Here is a 17,776-nt window from a genome sequence, read left to right as displayed (position 1 = left end):
GCAGGAGGCAGGTTGCTGCTTCTTGGCTGGTCTGCCAGGGAAACCTTCTTTGGAGACCCACCTTCCCTCACGGCCTGCTTCAAGAGGGCTTCCCCCTGCAGGCTCTCAGGGGACTCTGCTCGGATGATGAGCCGGGAACGGGAGGCGGGGTCCTCGAAGCCGTTCATCTCCGCCATCTGCAGGTAGATCTGCTGCTTCTCGTTGAGGCTTTGCACGATCAGGTCATCTTTTGTGCTCAGGAGCTCTGGAGGAGCAAGAGGAAGGGAGGAGGGCAGGTGAGCCTCAGAGACGTTCAGGCAGGTATGACGGAAACGACCGCAGGACCCCCATATTCGTGCGGGTTGGGGTCCTAAGCAGAAAAATGTGGATTACAGCAAACACCATTATAACAGCGAAGGCTCTATCTACTGTACATTGCGTGGTCTCTGGCTCCCTCTTGTGGCCAGTTCTGATAACTTCCTACATATTTGGGGGATTCTTTTTATATTTTAATTAGACCACAGAGAAGTGAATCAGCGGATACAGATCCTGTGGTTACCAGAATCCTACTGTATTGCATAAACCACCATTACATCCGTTCTTAGTACTTTAGTGCTCTTTCTTCACTACGGGAAGCCACCTGGTGCAAACTGAAGGGGAAACAGCAGAGCTCAACTCTGTTCGGCACTTCCAGGCCCGAGGCCCTGCTGAGATTTTAAACCCACGACCCCACCCTTCTCTTCCAGCCTGGCCTTCCCCGCAGGGGTGTGCTTTGGTTGGAAGGGGGAGAGCTTGGGCAACGCTCCTCCTCCTCTTCCCTGTCTCACCCCTTCCTTGGTCCTCCAAGAGAAAAGGCCGTCGTACCTTGGAACTCCTTCAGCTTCGCCGCTCTGGTTTCCACCTGCTTCCGCTCCTCCTCGGGGTCAGCCAGGATCCCATCCTCCTCGTCCGGGCAGCTGCAGAGGCATTTTTTTGGGGGGGGGGGAAGGGTACTGGTCAAGTCTGAGCCCCCCCTTCATTCTTCCTTTCTCTGCCCCCCTACCAGTGCTTGATCTGGGGGTGATGGAGCCAGTGGCACACTGGTTACAGCACGGGGGGGGGGGGCAAAGTGGGACGCATGGCATCCCACCCACCTGTTTCTCTAGACCCCCCCTCTCCCCCCAGCCTTTCTTTGGCTCGACAGGAAAAAAAGCAACTGGGGTTCGGAAGCCTCCAAAAAAGCCCAGCATGGTCTTCTGGAAGCAGTTGGGGAACGGTCTAATCCTACAAAGGGTGCCTTTCGTTGGACCCCCTACAGGCCCCCTGCAAAGGGTGAGCTTCAGGGAACACCCCTTCCCTGGTTGCGGCACAAGCCCTTCATGGATCGTGCAGCCAAACCGCAGAGGGAGGTCCCACCATGGGAGGCCCACGTCCTCTCCAGGCGGCGTTCTCAGGCACCCTTGCAGCCCTTTGGGTTGGGACCTTCTCCACGAAGCACTTAAGGGGCAAAGGACTGATGTGCGCACACTGCCCTCCTCACAACCGTCCTGCACCTCCCTTCATCCACTCACCTCTCCACCGCCCGGCGGATCTGCTCCATCCAAATGTTCCTCTCCTCCTTGGAGTTGGTGTGGATCTCATACATCTCCGGCCCTTTCAAGGAGGCGCTGATCAGGAACATGGCCCGCTCCTCGTTGGCCACTTCCCGGACGATCAGCTTTTGCAGAGAGATCACAGGGGGCTTGGAGTCCTGCGGAGGAAGAGCCGCGCCAGGACTGTCAGCGTTTGGCTGCTTCCAGCAAGAGCGAGCCAAGCGGGGTGGAGGAGGGGACTGTAATAGAGGGGCACTCAACCTCTGAGCGATCTAGTGGGTCTTTCTGCCGTGCTGTCTTCTGCACAGCCATCTACTCAGAGCAAGCACACAAGGAGGGGGAGCCCAGGAGGCCAAGAACTTGTGGAAGTTTTCCGGACAGGCGCCGAGCCCGGAAAAATCCAGGGTCTGCCGGGATGAGCGAACGCCCACCCCAGAGGCTCTGCCAGGAGGAACAGCCACCTACCACGGAGGCAAACATGTACTTCTGGTCTTTTTCTTGCAGCAACAGAAGCACGTCTGTCAGCAGCACGGCCAGGACATCTGCCAGAAGAAAACAAGAGAGAGAAGAGAGAGAAAGAATAATGTGAAAAAGAAGGAAAACACCGTGGGGCTCTAAAAAAGCTCCTCTGTTTCTTCCTAAGTCTTCCGGCCACCGAGGGGGCCATCCTGCGGAAGAGAGAGGAAGATCGGCTTGTTTTTCCACAGCTCCAGGGCAGGACCGAAGAGATTCGAACGACAGAAAAACAAGGACGTGCAGGTGAATGCAAGGAGATGGCAAGGACTGTTCGAAAACAGAACCGCCCACCTCAGAAGGGGGTGCGTGTCTTTGTGCGCCTTTCTTTTCCCTGATCCTCCCCTCGTTCCCCTTTCTCTAGACTTGCTCCAGTTTGCCAGCATCTTTTTCTTAAAAGTCTGGTGTCCAACTCACAGAGGGGGAACCAGGACGGTACAGGATTTGTTTACAAACCCAACCCTTTAACTCTACCATTTGATCCAGCAAAGCTTTCCAAAAACCATCTGGAAAGAAACCGCTGTTCTCAGCTTGCTTGGACAAGACCAGGTGAAGCCGGGCCGGGGGGGGGGGCACCTCTCGAGGGGCTTGGCAGAGTCCAGGGCCTCCTCGAGAGAAAAGCTTTGGGGGGGAGGGAAGCCCACCTTTCAGGCGCCCCGAGGCGGCTTTCAGGAACAGCATCCCATCCCCCAGGAGGCGCCGCCGCAGCATGTCCTCTTTGTGGAAGACGAGGCCATTCTTGAACTTGCCCGATGACTTCAGCTCCATCTTGGTGGCGATCTCCCGGAGGCGCTGGCCCTTCTCGCTCTCGTCCACCTTAGCATCCACGGCCGTGATGGCCTCCTTGATGAGCGCCAGGGCCTGGGTCAGGTCCTCGTACTCTTTGGTGCCAGCTGAAAAGGGAGACGCCGCAAAGCGACACGCGTGAGGGAAAGAAAACGATTTCACGCCGTGCGGGCAAATCCCAAAGGTCCGGGTTTGTCTTCCGTCCCCCCTCAAGCTCTGCCACAGACCCGGTCGGCAAAACTGGACTGCCTAAATTGATGAGCGAGCAAATCCTGGAAATGTAAGTTTGCAAAGCGTTCACAAGATCCCGGGAATCATTTGCATAGATTTTAATCGCTCTGGCTGGGGTGAGCCTTGAGAATTGGGGTGCGCGCGTGCAAGCAAGCAAGCAAGCAAGCAAGCAAGCAAGCAAGCAAGCAAGCAAGCAAGCAAGCATATGCTGAGAGGTGAAGGAAGCTGTTTTCTTCACTCTGTTTTTATTCTTAAGAACTGTGAGGCTTTGAAGAAATGCTTTTCACTTCATATATTCTTGTTCTGAGAACTTGAATAAGTTATACTGCTTTTTTGCTTTTAAAGGATAGGTCGTAGAGATCTGTTCTCCGACTTTAAAGCGGTAAGCTTTTACATTCTTATCATGTCACTTAAAACGTAGTAGATAAAGGCAAAATAGAAATAAAAAATGGGGGGAAGCAAAACCGTGATGGCACCTTAAAGACTAACTTTTATATTTTTTTAACGTGAGCTTTCGTGGACAAGTCCACTTCATCAGGCGTGTTTGTTAAAACATATTTGTCGTTCTTTTTTTTTTATTCTTAAAAGATACTTTGTGCCTGTACATCTGACTTAAGGGTTGGCCCACAGCTTCAGTTTTCATACATCTTTCAGTATATGCACTTATAAATATTTTATTCATATGAAACACAGAAGCAGTGCAGATAAATAAAGTTTACAGAAACTGATAAGCCGGTAGGGGCTGGAATTATTGCAGCCACATAAAGACTGATTCTTTGATCCTCAGAGAAAGATTGATCTGATGGTCTGGGGCTGCATTTGTGACACAAACTCAAAAAGGTATCTCGGCCTGGGGGAGGCTGGCAGGGTTGCCGAGGGGCACAGAAAACATGTGCTTCGAATGGCCCAGAGCAGAAGGCACCCAAAGCAATTCCGGGGGTGGGGAGTAGAATTGCTGCCCAGAGGAATCCTCTGTCAAAATCCTTTTCACGTTTTGTCTTCTGCAGGGGAGAGGGGGTCGATGATCCACCAGACATGGCTTTCTAGTCCCTGTATTACCGCCCGCCCCCCTGGGCCTAAGGCCACCCGGTAAAGGTCCACAGCCCCCCCCAAAGGAACAACAAGAGAGACCCTCCCCTCAGCCGGCCAAGCCACACACCTTCGGTGTTCTGCAGGATCCGTTCCACCAAGACCGGGTACTTCATGATGCGCTGGGTGACCAAGAGGTTGCACTCCTGCACGCCAAGCCGCCTCACAATGGAAGAATTGCTGATTCTCTACGAAACAAGACATGGGGGCGTGAGAGGAGGGCTCCCTCCCAGCCATGGAAAACAGAGCCTGGGAACGAGCCAGGCCTGTCCTCCTTCACCTGCTCCGATGCCAGGAAAAAAAGTTTTCGTCTCCAGACAGAGGGACAAGTTTTGATTTCCACACCTAAGGTCTCTTTTGTCTTCTCCAAGGAGGAGGAGGAGAATCTCCTGGTGCTTGGACTGTAGAATGACTGATCACCACAGATTTCCCTGTGTCTGAGGCACGAAGCAGGCTCTAAAAACCACAGAAGCTTCCCACCCCAGGAGTGACTTTTTCAGGGTACAGCCCATGTTGTCCTAAGCAGTCCGTACCTATTTCTGGGGCACCTGGAGACCAAGCCGGGGAGGCCCTCCCCTTTAAAAAAAACCTGGAGAGTGATGTTCAAAAAAACCACCAGTCTTCTCTAAATCAAGATGGAGGCCCTCCGTATGCTCCTTATTTTGGTTATAGTGAGAAGGGGGGGCGGAGCCGTTATTTGGGTTCTCGCAGGAGGGGGTAACACAGCTCATGGCTCATTGGGAGGAGGAGATTTCACTCTACGACCCTCCAAATTTGCCAGGTTTACCACAGAAGAAAACATGCTACCATTCCATTCCCCCCTCTTTTCTCCTGTTCCTTCCCCTCCTGCACCCACGTGGCTGTCCTTTGCTAAATGCTTAAGAGTCTTGGTGGAGCAGGATGAGACCCAACAAAACAGACACACACACACACACACCCCCGCTGGATTCTCTTGCTTCCTTTTGCTCCCCTTTACCTTGATCAAGTTTTGGAACTTCTTGCTTTGCTGCATCAGCTCCTTGTAGTGGCTCACGGCCTCCCCATGGCTGCTGCAGAAGAGGCCATAGGTTTCCCTCACCCTCTCTCCTGTCTCGCCTGAAAACTGTGTCGAAAAACACAGGGAAAGAGGGTGTGGGTTCATTTACATCTTTGCTGTTTGGAGGGACTGCAGTATCTGTGGGGGATTGGTTCCAAGCCCACCCCCCTTACAGTGGATGCTGAAAAAGACAGGTTAGAGCAAACGCTGTTTTCATAGCAAATGCTATATATAGTGTGGACTCTGGCCCCCTCTTATGGCCAGTCCTGGTAACGTCATCATTGGAAATGAAGGAGGGAAGTCCTCCACTGTGCTGGGGAGAAGGCTGGAGAAACACACACACACACACACACACCCTCCACAACGCCGGCTCCCACCTGCTGGACCAGGAGGTCCCCGATATTCTGGATGACGTAGTTCCGCTCGCTCCCTTCCTCCAGGGCCTCCTTCCGGCGCTCCTTCAGCCGGCCCAGGAAGGCCCCGTGCAGCTCCAGCAGCTCGTCCACGCAGGGGAAGAGGTGGTGGATGGCGGCGTGACCGAACTGCAGCTCCTCCCGCATGGCTCGGGAGTAGACCTTCAGCATGATCTTCAGCGTCCGGACGTGGTGCATCTCGGTCTGCATCAGTTCTGGAAGGAGGAGCTCCGTGGTTTAGGTTTCTGGCGGGCAGCTGGGAGTTCGAATCCTCCAGAGGGTCCCCCCCCCCTTCCAGGTCTGCCATTCTCAGATTCATGATATAAAAGCCATGGCTCCCAAAGGGAACTTTTCATTCAGAGATTGCCAGCAGCCGCCCCGCCGCCACCCACCCACCCCCTGAGAATTTTGTGGAGCTCCGCCGAAGGAAGTCAAGCTTCTCTCCCCACCAGAGTCCTTCCACAGAACCTTAAGGGCTGCGGTCCGTTTAACAAATAAAGGAAGTGCCTCGGGCTTGCTGGAACCAAGCCGTGAGGGTTTACCGTAAATCACGTCCTGCCTCTTAAGGACCTCTCGCTCCTGTTTCTTCGCGTAGGATGGTTCCACAGCCAGGCTCCAGGACGGGGCCTCAAACTCCCGGGCATCCGTTTCCAGCTCATTCCGCAAGGAGGCCAACTGGGCATCTGGAAAGAGAACGGCAGCCGCTTGTTGACACAGCCACCGAGATTGGCACAACCACCTTTTCAGACCACATACGACCTCCACGGAGCTGCCCTGGGACGCCAGCCTAAATCCATGGCAAGGGATTTATTCCCCCCCCCCCCCACCATCAGGGGCTGATAATGTGGTCCTGAGGAGCAGATATTTTCAGGCCACAGCTGAGAGGGGAGGTGAGCTTCTCCTGCTGCTTAACCTGAACTCCGCTCTGGCGCCGGCGGAAGGCTGGACGGGCTCCCCCCCCCCAAACTGCTGGCACTTCCTTTTCGCACAACCTCTGCTCCCTTCCTCAAGGCACGGCGGGCAACAGGCCTGCCCTCCAGGCAGACAAGTCCAGCCCCGGCTGCTTACCCTCCACGAAGAGGGATTCCGTGGTCGAGGGGGCCAGGGAGACGACATCGTCTGAGGGCGGTTTGAGCCGGAGGACACCCGCGTCGGCTTCATCCATCTCTCCCGCAGGAAGCCTGAAGGGCCAGAGGAAAACATAGGACGAATCAGTTCCTCCACTGGGCCAAAACGGACGGAGCCACGGCTGCAACACCCACACCCACACCCACCCTGTGAACTGGAAGCCACGCTTTCGGGAAGGAAGGAGGCTTGCTTGAGCCTCGAAGTCTTATCTTGGGTTCATGGCAGGAGAAGCCTCGTCGCCTCAACACAGGCAGAGCCTGGGAGGAAACAGAGCAGCCTCCTTTCCAGATCTTAAGGGCAGGGTCCCCAAAGCCATGATACAAGCCTGGGGAGGGGAGCGAGGGCACCTAATTAGGAGACCCCCACCCCACCCCTAAGCAATCCTCTTTGAGGATGCAGCCCAACAAGAAGGGGCAGCCGGACCCCCTCAATATCTGGACCAGCAGAGGCTGGGGCAGCAACATGGCCAGGGGTTGAACCCAGGGCCAGCTGCCTCCACCAAGCTGCCCTCCCTCCCCTTCTCGGCCTCCTATCTGCTGGTTGCTCCTCACACAAACCCTGCTACAAACTCCACAGGTGACTAAAAGCCGATGTTTTTGCCACAACTCCCTCCGGTGCTGCTACCAGGGGCCTCTGGGGCTCCAGCTGAAGCCCCCACGGGAAGGGACACTTTTCCCCACCGCCAAACGGGAAAGAAAAAAAGCAGCCCCAGACATGTTAAAAAAAAGAGACACGGTTCCCTTGGGCCTCCCTGATCACATACGGACCCACGTGTCGACCGCCGTTCTCGGTACTCGAAAGATCAAACCAGGGTGTCAACAAAGAGCCAGTTTTTGGGAAGCAAACACATAGCTAATGCTCTATAAACCCTGATACGCTTAGCCTCGGTTTCAGACTGGGAAAGGGAGACCCCCTTTCTGTGTCTAGGGAGAGAGGGGAGCCTTCAATACAGAAACACACACACACCTTTGTCTCTCCAGAAAAAAGAGAGCAAATATGAGAGAGAAAGAGAGAGACTGACGCTGATGGAGAAACAGTCCAGGGCTCTGTCAAAGGATCTCCCTATTCTCTCCCAAGGTGGGATCCGGAGATGGCGGCGACGACCCCTACTCACCCGAGCTGACCAGCGGCCGCAGTGGAGGCAGATGGGGCGGCAGTGCTCAGCGGAGACGGCGAAGCTCCCCTCTGCACGATCGTCATGCCGAGAGACCGGGGCAGGCCCGGGGGGGCGCCATCGGACCCCAGGAAGGCGGCGCGGGGGCTCTGCTCCTTGAGCGAGGAAACTACCGAGGCAAAGAGAGAGTGGGTGCTCAGGAACCGGGGGCCGAACGGCAGCCCGCCCGACCGCAGGGCCCGGGGGCTCTCTGCCCGTGGACGGAGGGCCAAGAGGATTTTCGAAGTCAGCAGCTCGTTCTCCGAGAAGACGCTCTCGTTCCACCGGTTGGAGAAGGAGCCGCGGAAGACTAGTTCCGAGGGGGCCGCATCGCCGGCCCCCTCGCCACCCTTCGAGTGGGTGTTCCCCATGGTGGCCAGCCGGCTGCCGAACGGCCGGGGCGCGCGCTGCCTTTATAGCGCCCTGCGATCCTTCTAGAAGTGTCCAGAGAGGTGACAGAGCGGACGCTCCGTAAGCGCTCGGTATCGGCTAAGCCAGCAGCAGGTGGAAAAGGGGAGGCAACGGGTCCCCACTGAGCCTGCAGCTGCTTTGGAAATGACAAAAGTATCTCGTTGAGCCGAAGAAGGGAAAGCGCCACCGGGACTGGCAGCCCATCATGATTCGCACCCTTCCACACCGGCAGAAAACGTCTCGTGTCAGGGGAAGGATCAGGGCAGAGGAGAGGGAAGCCGTCCACCACCACCCTCCCCCTGAAACCTTCCCAAGACCCAATGGGTGGGTGCTGCAACGACTCGCCTCTGGGGACTCCACAGGCAGGGCTCCCCCGAGCCTCATTAAGCCGGATCAAGCCCACCTCGGTAGGGCTGCTGTTAGAAGCCACTTAGAAACAGCTAATCAATGGTGAAGAAATTGAATTCATGCTTCGAGGTTTAACCAGCTGGTTTCCAAAATGGGCTGATCTGAGAAACAGATGATTCGGTGCCTTCTTCTTGCCACTGTGGGTAAGGATCCTTTGGGGGAGGGGTTGGGGGGGAAGAGACCAGGGATGCTGAGTCAGAAGGGGGTCCACAAGCCCATAACTGGTGGGACACCCATCTGGATAGAGGAAGGGGTGCCGCTCCGTCCCTGACCCTCCCAGAGGGCAGGACACATCCTGATGGGCTCAGCCGACAGGAAGCCTGATTTCGGATGAATCTCAGCGGGGAAAAACTTCCCAGCTGCTTGAGCAGTACGACAACGGGCCCCGTGACCTCCCAAGGGGAAGTGACGAGCATTCCGAGGCTGGGGAAAACGGGACCACTGCCTAAAACCCTAACTAAAAAGCTCCGAGGGGTCCTTTTAAGGAGAAAGGTGGGATAAAAGTATTTCAAATGAATAAATACCGTTAAAAGACACACAAAGCCCTAGTAAGAGTAAACCAGGCTATTTCGCGGTAGGTTTTCCAGCCAGCGGCGATACGTCTCCTCCTAGCCTCCTAGCCATCCGCCTCCCTCCTGCCTCAGCCCTTCCCAAGGACACACACACAACCCCCCCACCCCCTTGTCTCCAGGCTCCACAAAAGCAGGGTGGGGGAAAGCAGAGCAAGACAGTTCTGAGTTCAATTAGCACAGCCTGCACACCGCTGAGAGCCCTGATCGATGGTGGCTCGCCTCTTGGCACAGACCAAACTGTGCGCAACAGATGGCTCCAACCCAATGGCAGAGCAAAGGGAGGGGGAGAATAAAAGAGGGTCTTTTTTCTCCCCCCACTTCCTCCTCTCTCACCCTCCTCAATGCCTGCCCCCAACATACACACAGCCTCTTATTTTAGCTTTCCAGGGCTGGAGAGCAGACGAAGGTGGGCTTAGTGCTGGGAACGAGTACCGCCCTGTGCATGGTCCAAACCAAGGGGTCAAAAAGACCCTTGTGCCCCCTCCCTAAGCGCTCCCCACACCTGGGGGCAAATCCATCTCAGCTGAAGCAGACCCCCTTCCTCCAAAGGAACAGGAATTGGCAAAGATTTGCCACCCTCCCTGAAGATCAGGAGGGCCAACGTAAGACACACACACTCCCCCCAGGTTCAGAAGTTCTGCTCTTGTCCACTCTTGTGGACAAATACAGCGTTTTTTCCCCTGGGCCTCCCGAACTGCGGGCATCCCTGAGCATGCCAGTATTCCCCCTCAGCAGAGACCCCTTTCCGGACAAACCGACTCGTTAAACATCAGGAATGGCACAGCATCGGGCCTGCTACAGAATTTAATCCGGGGCAGCCTTGATTTCAATCCAGTTCCCTTTAAATCACGATTTACTTACACACAACTAAACTTGACTGGTCTATCCTGAAAAAACCCGTGTACACATTGCTGTTAGTCAGAACTGACTCAATGGCCCTCGTTGTTATTATTATTATTAAGCCTTATTTTATTCTTAGGATTTCATAAACATATATACAGTAGGAAACCCTCCCATCTGACAGATCCGTATTCGCCATTTATCCATGGTGTGAAAATATTAAATATATTTTAAAAATTAAAAGAAAATTCCTCAAACATATATTTCTAACAATGATGTTCCCAGAACTGGCCATGAGGGGGAGGCTAAGGCCATGCTATGTAATCACAGCATTCTCTATCATCAGCGGTTTTCAGTATCTGCGGGGGAACCGGGAACAATCCTCCTGTCGTACTATTTCACAAACTGACTGAGCTACCAACGGCGCACTTTATGTTGCTACAAAAGTCAAACAAATGTAGGTAGGATTATGTAAACCGATACTGTTCATCTTCCCATGTTTGTCAAAATTTCCATTCTGTAACAAACTTGCAAACTGCTACAGTGATGTAAACCACTTTAGACCCTTTGTTGGGGGGGGGGGGGCGAGGTAAAAATGTATTTAAATGAATAAATAAACTTCCCAAAAATGATACACTTCATGCCTTTGAATCAAAAAGGAACCCATCTTGTGCTCAGGCGGTTAAAATGTTAGAATCTCAATTCTGCAGGAACAGGGAAAAAGCAAAAACCCAAAGATATACCCTATGTCCCTGAAAATAAGACCTAACCTGATCTGAAAATAAGCCCTAGTAGGATTATTCAGGATGCTCGTCATATAAGCCCAACCCCAAAAATAAGCCCTAGTTAAGTGAAACCCCACCCTCCACCACCATGCAGCAACCAGAAAATGACATGACTATGAAATAAAACATCCTCTGAAAATAAGCCCTAATGCGTTTTTTGGAGCAAAAACTAATGTAAGACCCTGCCTTATTTTCGGGAAAATATGGTATATATTTTTAAAGATAAACAAGATTTTTTTAAAAAGGCAGAACAGGGAGAAGAACGGCCGGGATCCAAGCTGGGAGAAAGTTTGGAGGTGAGGGGCCTTCTCCATGGCTGCTCCCAGAGACTGTGGAACTCCCTGCCACTGGAAACCAGCTCCCCCCCACCCCATGACTCTTCTTCCACAAGGAGGCCAAGACCTTTCCTCATCAGGCAGGCTTCCCCCGAGTGACTGGCTGAATCAGTCCCTCTGCCTCACAAAGAGAAGTGTGTAAGAGGGATATGGGTCTCAGAGAAGACTTAGGGGTACCTCTAAGAAAGTGCTTAGAAGGACCCAAGCCAAAACGGCTACCTCCCTGCCTTCTCTGGGGCCTCTGTGAAGCTCGCCGGCTGTTTCTATTTTCTTCCGAACCACTCCCGCAAAACCGTTCGTTTTTAAAAACGTTGATCGGACCACATCCCCGGGCACAGCTTTAAGAAAAAGCAGATTATCTGGCTGAGTTTATTTTCTGCTTCACAGGCGCAGAAGAGCGATCGATGGGGAAAACAGCCGTATTGATTCCCATGGCTCTGTGATTTTAATCTCCCTCCCTGTCCCTTTTCTGAGGCCTCACAGCAAGGTAGGGTAAAGCAGGATAAAAATGTTGGCACACAGAGACAGACAGGAGGTGCTTTCCAGAGGATTCCAGATCATTCCACCAAAAGGGAAGATGAGGGATGGCTCCACAAACCCCCCCTCCCCCCCCAATTTTAAAAAGGCATTTTTCAAAAGGCACAACACAGTAGTTTTGATAGCCGAAATGAGAAGCAGGATGATGGGAGTTTGGGGTGGCAGTTGTATTTGCACCAACCTGGACAGGAGGTCTGGAGAGCACAAGAGGGGAAGCCAGCCGGCCAAAGCTGCAACTCTTTTGGCTATGAAGAAAGGAAAAGAGAGACACGGAGGAACACCACACTGGAACACGCAGCCCCACACTGGAATTGGCCCCCGTACAAAAATGGGGTGTTTATGATGTGCAAAAAAAATTGAAACAAAACCCAAGGCCAAAGGACCACCAGAGCATGGGTGTCATAGGGAAGGGGCTATGGCCCTGCTCGCTGCTGGTGAGAGGGCCGGACTGGGATTGTTCAGGAGAGACGGTTTCAGCTGGAGTTTCTCCATCCTGAACATACAGACCAGCTCACTTCCTTGAGCCACCAGTGGCCGAGCTTTCTAGCAGCAGAGGCACTCAAATCTTTGAAGGCGGACAGTCTCACAACCAGAGCTATCCCCGTTTCCTGAACCAGAGTCCCCCCAGCCTTTTTTCTTTTTTGAAAAAAAGGAGGAAAAAACCGGAAGAGGCCAGACCTTACCTTGGGTTTGGCGCTGCTGCATTCAAGCAGGAGGTTCTTGCAGTTTTTGTGGACACTGGCCGCACAATCTGAGGAGGGAAGAGACAAGAGAGGAAAGAGTGGGCCATCCCCCCACCCGAACTCCCCCACAAACATGGCTGCCCAAGGGGCTACCGGCCTTGGAGAATCTCTTTCCGGCGTCTTTGTTGGCCACTTTTGGGGACAAGCCCCAGGATTCCCCTGGTCAGCGTGGCCATGCATTCTGGGAGCGGAGAGTCTAAAAACACAGCACTCCCAAACTCTAGTGACGGCAGCTGGCAACATCATTTTGCCAAGCCCTGACTCTACAGGCATAAACTCAAACCCTCGCTTAGCGGGATGTCAAAGGCTTCCAAAGCTGCCCCTCCTCCGTGGGCCACGCCGGGGCAAAACCAAAACCGGGACAAAACCTGGCAGGAAAACCCAGCTTGGTCCAGGAGCTGCTCTTTTAACCGCTGGAGCTCCCAAGGCCAAACTATTGAATGGTCCAGGCGGGTGGAGAAAGACTCCTAAAGGGGACTGAAGGAGGCTGGGGAGAGGGAGCTCAACAGCGGCTAAGGACCCCCACTTCAGAGCTGTAGGGGCGACTAATGCCCCTCTGGAAGCTGTTAAGACTACAAATCCCAGCAACCCCTCCCTCTTGGCTATCCCCACATGGGGTTTGATGGAAACTGCAGTCCAAAAGATGTCCAGAGAGCTATCACTGGGCTTCTCTGCGGCTCATGTCTGTCCGTTTGCTGTTCACCTTGTTCAATTGTGAGTAAGGAAATATTTTATTATTTCTCCTTCTAAGGTCTCAGAGGAAGTTATCAAGAGTGTAAGCGCAAGTGGATGAGAAAGAGGGGCGGTCCATTTATGGGGGATTTAGGGCTATTCTGCTACACTTCTGCTGCAGAGCGAGAAGAATTTAACCAAAATTCAGACTTCTGAGACATTTTCTGCCCTGCCTGGCATCCATGAGGTGCCACCTCCTCCCACAAGAGAGACATGGAAATGAGAAGTGGGAACAGGAGGAAATACTGTATCTAACTTGCCTGTAAGTGGCCTCGATCACCCTGTCAGGGCTGTGCACACTCCCTCTGCCCAGAGCCTGTTTTGTCCCACCAGCTGAATCCTGCCCTCTCCCTCCAGCCCAGAACTCAGACTTCAGCAGCATCCACCTCCAAGACCCGCTGAACTAGGTTACATAATTCACACAAGACACAGCCTGGCTGACAGAAGGGAGCCTTTCACGCTTCAGCAAGCTGTATGCCACGTCCTTTGCGACAGACCAGCTGAACTGCGCGAGAAGCAAAACAGAGAAAAGGCTGGGTTCGAAGCGAACGGCCAACGCTCGCTGGAGCTGCCCACAAGCCCTCTCCCCACCCCCGAGAACTGAGAGCAGGTGGCTTACAAAGGTTGCAGCCAGCAAACCCCAAGGGCGGCAACGACAGGCAGCAGAAAAGGACTCCTCAGAAGCTCAGCAAAATGCCCCCAAGTAGGCTGGTTTTCGCTGGGAAAGTGGGCGAAAGGGGTTAACCTGTGGTTCCCACCCTTGGGTCCCCAGACGTTCCTGGATTAAAACTCCCAGAAGCCTTTGCCACAAGCTGCCTCGGTCTGGATTGTGGCCCAAGAACACTGGGGGTTACCCAGGGTTAGGAACCACTGGGCTCCCTCACCCACCCTAGCGCCGCATCCCAACAGGGTTGCTATCGCCCGCGGAAATCATCCGAGGCGTGTGTTTCTAGACCCCTTCCTCCCCGTCTTTTCTGCCCTCTCCCCTGACACTGATTTCCCAATCAGTCACTGGTACGTTCCCCTGGAAGGACCGCAAGCCTCTTGGGACAGGGACCCGTCTTCCCGCTTGGGTCCGACACTCCGCCCAGGCTACCTCCGGGCAAGCAGAACAGACGGACAGGCCGGGACATGCCAAACTCCCCCACCAAACCACACATACACATACCCCTCCTCCAGCCATCCACAATTTCCGCGCATCGAGACGTCTTAGTACCTGGACCCAGAGGGACAGGCCCACCTTTCCACCCTCCTGCTTCCGTCCGGCCACCCAAACCAGCCCCCCGGAGAGGTTCAGAAGCAGACCAGAAACGGGGCAGACCAGGAACTCCCGAGTCGTGAGCATGACCTCACCCTGAAAGGTATTCGGAGCATCTAGGAAATGGAAAGGCTGAGAAGCAAACCCACTTGTCCTGCTCCTTCTCGTCCACCTGGGGAGGGAGCGTCAAACATAAGCCTGTTGCTGGGGCTCAGACAAGGAAACCTAGGTCCTGGTGGCCTCACCGCTCTGGTGGCCACCCAGCCTGACTCCCACTAGCCAAGTGGTCAATCTTTAATGTACTGTATTTAAAATATATTTTACTCCTCGCCTCTGACTCTGCAGCTAGAGACCTAAGCCTCTGAGCTATTCAGCCAGTTAAATTACTGAACCCTAACTTGGATGTTTTACATCACCATCATCTTAAAAGTGCGGAGCTGGGAGGGACCCCTAAGGATCATCTAGTCCAGCCCACTGTCAAGGAGGCCCAGTGGGGGATTTGAACTCTGACTCCGCAGGCAGAGAGACCCACAACCCCTAAGCAGGGGGATTTCTCCAGACACACCTGGCTTTTGAGATAAGAGAGCAACAGAGAGAGAAAAAAAACTCAGGCAAGAGTTTCAAGGTTTCAAGCACAGAAACCAGAAATACTTAACAGAGAGAGTTTTTGACGACTGCCTCCCAAACATCCTGGAATGAGCTTATTCTAGTTTTTAGGGAGTGGAGAATGACTCCATTTGGGAGTTTATTATTATATTTTGACACTACAACTCCCAGAGCCACATCATCAGTCAGACCATTTTGGAAACTAAAATCCAGAAAAGCAACTTGCTGGTTTACTTGTTGAGTTACATTTCTGTCCCACCAGTGATTTCTCTTGATTTATGTTAGTCTTTCGACATTCTTGCAGTAAAATCAAGGCAAACCCAGCCCAGATTTTTCCCAGATGATTCACATCCACCCTGCGAGGTAGGTCCGGCGCAAACAGCGTGACCGGTCCCAGGCCATGCAATGAATTTCAGGGCTGAAGGAGAGGTTTCGAGCCAGGGACCAGAGGGGCTTTCCACAGGAGACGGCCACCTTTCAGGGATGCTTTAGATCTCCATAGACTCATGGAATAAGGGAGCTGGAAGGGGCCTCTGTGGAGGATGGATCCTGCCCCTCTCCTCTGCAGGACCACCTTCCAAGGATTTGAGGATTGCCCTCCTGTCTCCCCTCTGTCTGCTTCTCTCAAGGGTCACCTTGCCCAGTTCTTTCTGCCTTTGCTCCTTAGAGGGCTTGGTTTCCAGCTCCCCCCCCCCCCAAATCATCCTCACTGACCTCCTCTGAACTGGCTCAAGTCTGACGGCATCCTTGGGGTGGCCAGAACTGGGCCCAGGACTCCAGATGAGACTCACCAATGCCACATAGAGGTGGGCCATTATCTCATAGGATTTGGAGACTCCGCTTCTTTTCATCCATGCTAAGATCGTATTGGCCTTTTTTGCAAGCATTCCCTGCACGCTCTCATCCAAGCCATTAATAAAAACGCTGACGAGCACTGGGCCCAACATCAGGGGGCTGGACTTGAGGACCTCCGGGTCTCCCTTCCATCCCTACCATGCTATGACTCCACCACATCCCATGGTCCACACCCACCAAACTCTTATGCCTTGCGCTTCTTGCATTCACTCCCCACATTCCCAAATCAGCAGCAGGCTCGGCCTCAAGGCACTGCTTCCCCATAGAGCCTTCCCTGGTCTTTGTCGAAGGCCTGCTACATAAACAGTGACGGAGAATGTTTATGAAGAGGGGGATTAACCCCAGATCTTTTCATCCCAAGAGGCAAGCTGCAGGCGAGGGGGAGAGTGAAGCGAGGATGGGACATGGCAAACGACTCCCCCCTTCGCAGGTAACTCAATAGGTCAAGCCCAGCAGCAGGCAGCACACAATGCCCCTTCTGCCATTGCTCCCTTTTTGGTCCGGCTCTCCAGCTGCCACTGGGAGCAACTCCGGAACCCAGCTCTTTCCACCCGCACAACCTGAGGCCTCAGGGAGGGAGAGCGAGAGAGAGATACACAGAAAGACGCCTGGGATGGGAAGCCAGGGGGTTGCTGGAGACCTCTTGGCCAAATCAACACACAAACAAACAAAAATAAAGATTCCTCCCTCCCACTTTGCCAAAGCCCTTCTCCAAACCCTTCTATTTTCCAACCGAAATCAGCACCAATTCTGCACTGGTGCCATGCCTGTTTTCTCCAGCACAGCTAAAAGAAGGCGCACAGGGCGAAGGGGAGAGGGCACAGCCTCTTTTTTTAGCTTTAGAGAAAAGGAGGGCAGTGGATTAAGTGGGCCTATGACATCAGGGACACCGTGCTGAACACAGTCAATTACAGAAAGCAACCTACAGAGAGCACTGAAGGTTTCTCCCATCATCAATCAGGGCTTAGAATTCTACTGGGCATTTTTACCTGTGCACAAGAGACATTATCCTATCTTGTGCAGAAAACCCACGGACAAGGCCATATAATATAAATGCAGGAATAGGTGGCACCTTTATTGGCCCATATATCATGGGGTGTAAATGGGGCTTTTTCAGCAATAGTTTCATGACGGCCTCCTTTAAGCATGCAGGGATCCCACCCTGCTGCAAAGAGGGATTCGCCGCTCCTCATACCCACTAAGCCAGCTTTGATAAGCCTGGGAGGGCGAAGACCCAGCCAACAAATGGTGGCCTGTCCAAGGACCTGGTCCATATCAGCAGGCTGCCAAAAACGAAACTTATCCATTAACTCATAAATCCATACCCAAACAGAGCACCCCCCCCCATTGTAGGAGGCTAATTGATTGATTTAATTTGTATACCACTCCCTTATTGCAATGCACTATTCTGGGCAGTTTACAACATAATAAAATAAAACACTGCAAGAAGAGTAAGATTATGCAAATAAGCTTTCAGAACATACATAAAATTAAACAAAATGAAAAACAAAGGGCATCTCATTCCACCCCAACGCTGTCTTGCAAGCTGAAAAGGCCGCCCTGAAACCAACCAGGGCTTGGCTGGTATTAAGACAGAGCTTCCCAGCCTGACTTCCTTAGACTACAGTGCCCATAATCCTGGTGAATTATGGGCACTGTAGGCTCCCCCTCCACTACCACCCTCCTTAAAAAGGGACTAGTCGAGCTCTGGATTGAGAGAGCGGTGGCCCTCCGGATGTGCCTCTGGGACCACAGCTCCCATGACCTTGGGCTGGCCAGGGGCTGATGGGAGTTG

The 17,776-nt window shown here is 53.3% G+C and overlaps 1 protein-coding gene across 8 annotated transcripts in view; it reads right to left on the bottom strand.

Annotated features, from left to right (window-relative positions):
• ARHGEF18 (Rho/Rac guanine nucleotide exchange factor 18) overlaps positions 1-17,776 on the bottom strand; it is a 41,209-nt gene that overhangs the window by 6,113 nt on the left and 17,320 nt on the right. For 4 of the 8 annotated variants that reach the window (XM_072977893.2, XM_078379026.1, XM_078379027.1 and 1 more), the window contains 13 exons: positions 12,471-12,538; positions 11,969-12,032; positions 7,861-8,029; positions 6,687-6,799; positions 6,161-6,301; positions 5,583-5,833; positions 5,146-5,271; positions 4,240-4,357; positions 2,708-2,956; positions 2,016-2,092; positions 1,530-1,708; positions 844-935; positions 62-244 (listed from right to left, as the gene is read on the bottom strand). In XM_072977893.2, coding sequence (XP_072833994.2) covers positions 62-244; positions 844-935; positions 1,530-1,708; positions 2,016-2,092; positions 2,708-2,956; positions 4,240-4,357; positions 5,146-5,271; positions 5,583-5,833; positions 6,161-6,301; positions 6,687-6,799; positions 7,861-8,029; positions 11,969-12,032; positions 12,471-12,538 — 1,830 coding nt within the window. Of the gene's footprint in view, positions 1-61; positions 245-843; positions 936-1,529; positions 1,709-2,015; positions 2,093-2,707; positions 2,957-4,239; positions 4,358-5,145; positions 5,272-5,582; positions 5,834-6,160; positions 6,302-6,686; positions 6,800-7,860; positions 8,030-11,968; positions 12,033-12,470; positions 17,760-17,776 lie in introns of those variants that run through there. The other 4 variants (XM_072977895.2, XM_072977896.2, XM_072977897.2 and 1 more) reach the window with 3 other exon arrangements.

This window comes from Pogona vitticeps, chromosome 7, assembly GCF_051106095.1.
Source record: "Pogona vitticeps strain Pit_001003342236 chromosome 7, PviZW2.1, whole genome shotgun sequence".
Lineage (NCBI taxonomy): Eukaryota > Metazoa > Chordata > Lepidosauria > Squamata > Agamidae > Pogona > Pogona vitticeps.
Note: the sequence above shows the minus strand (reverse complement) of the source record. Positions and strands in the feature narration are given on the sequence as shown.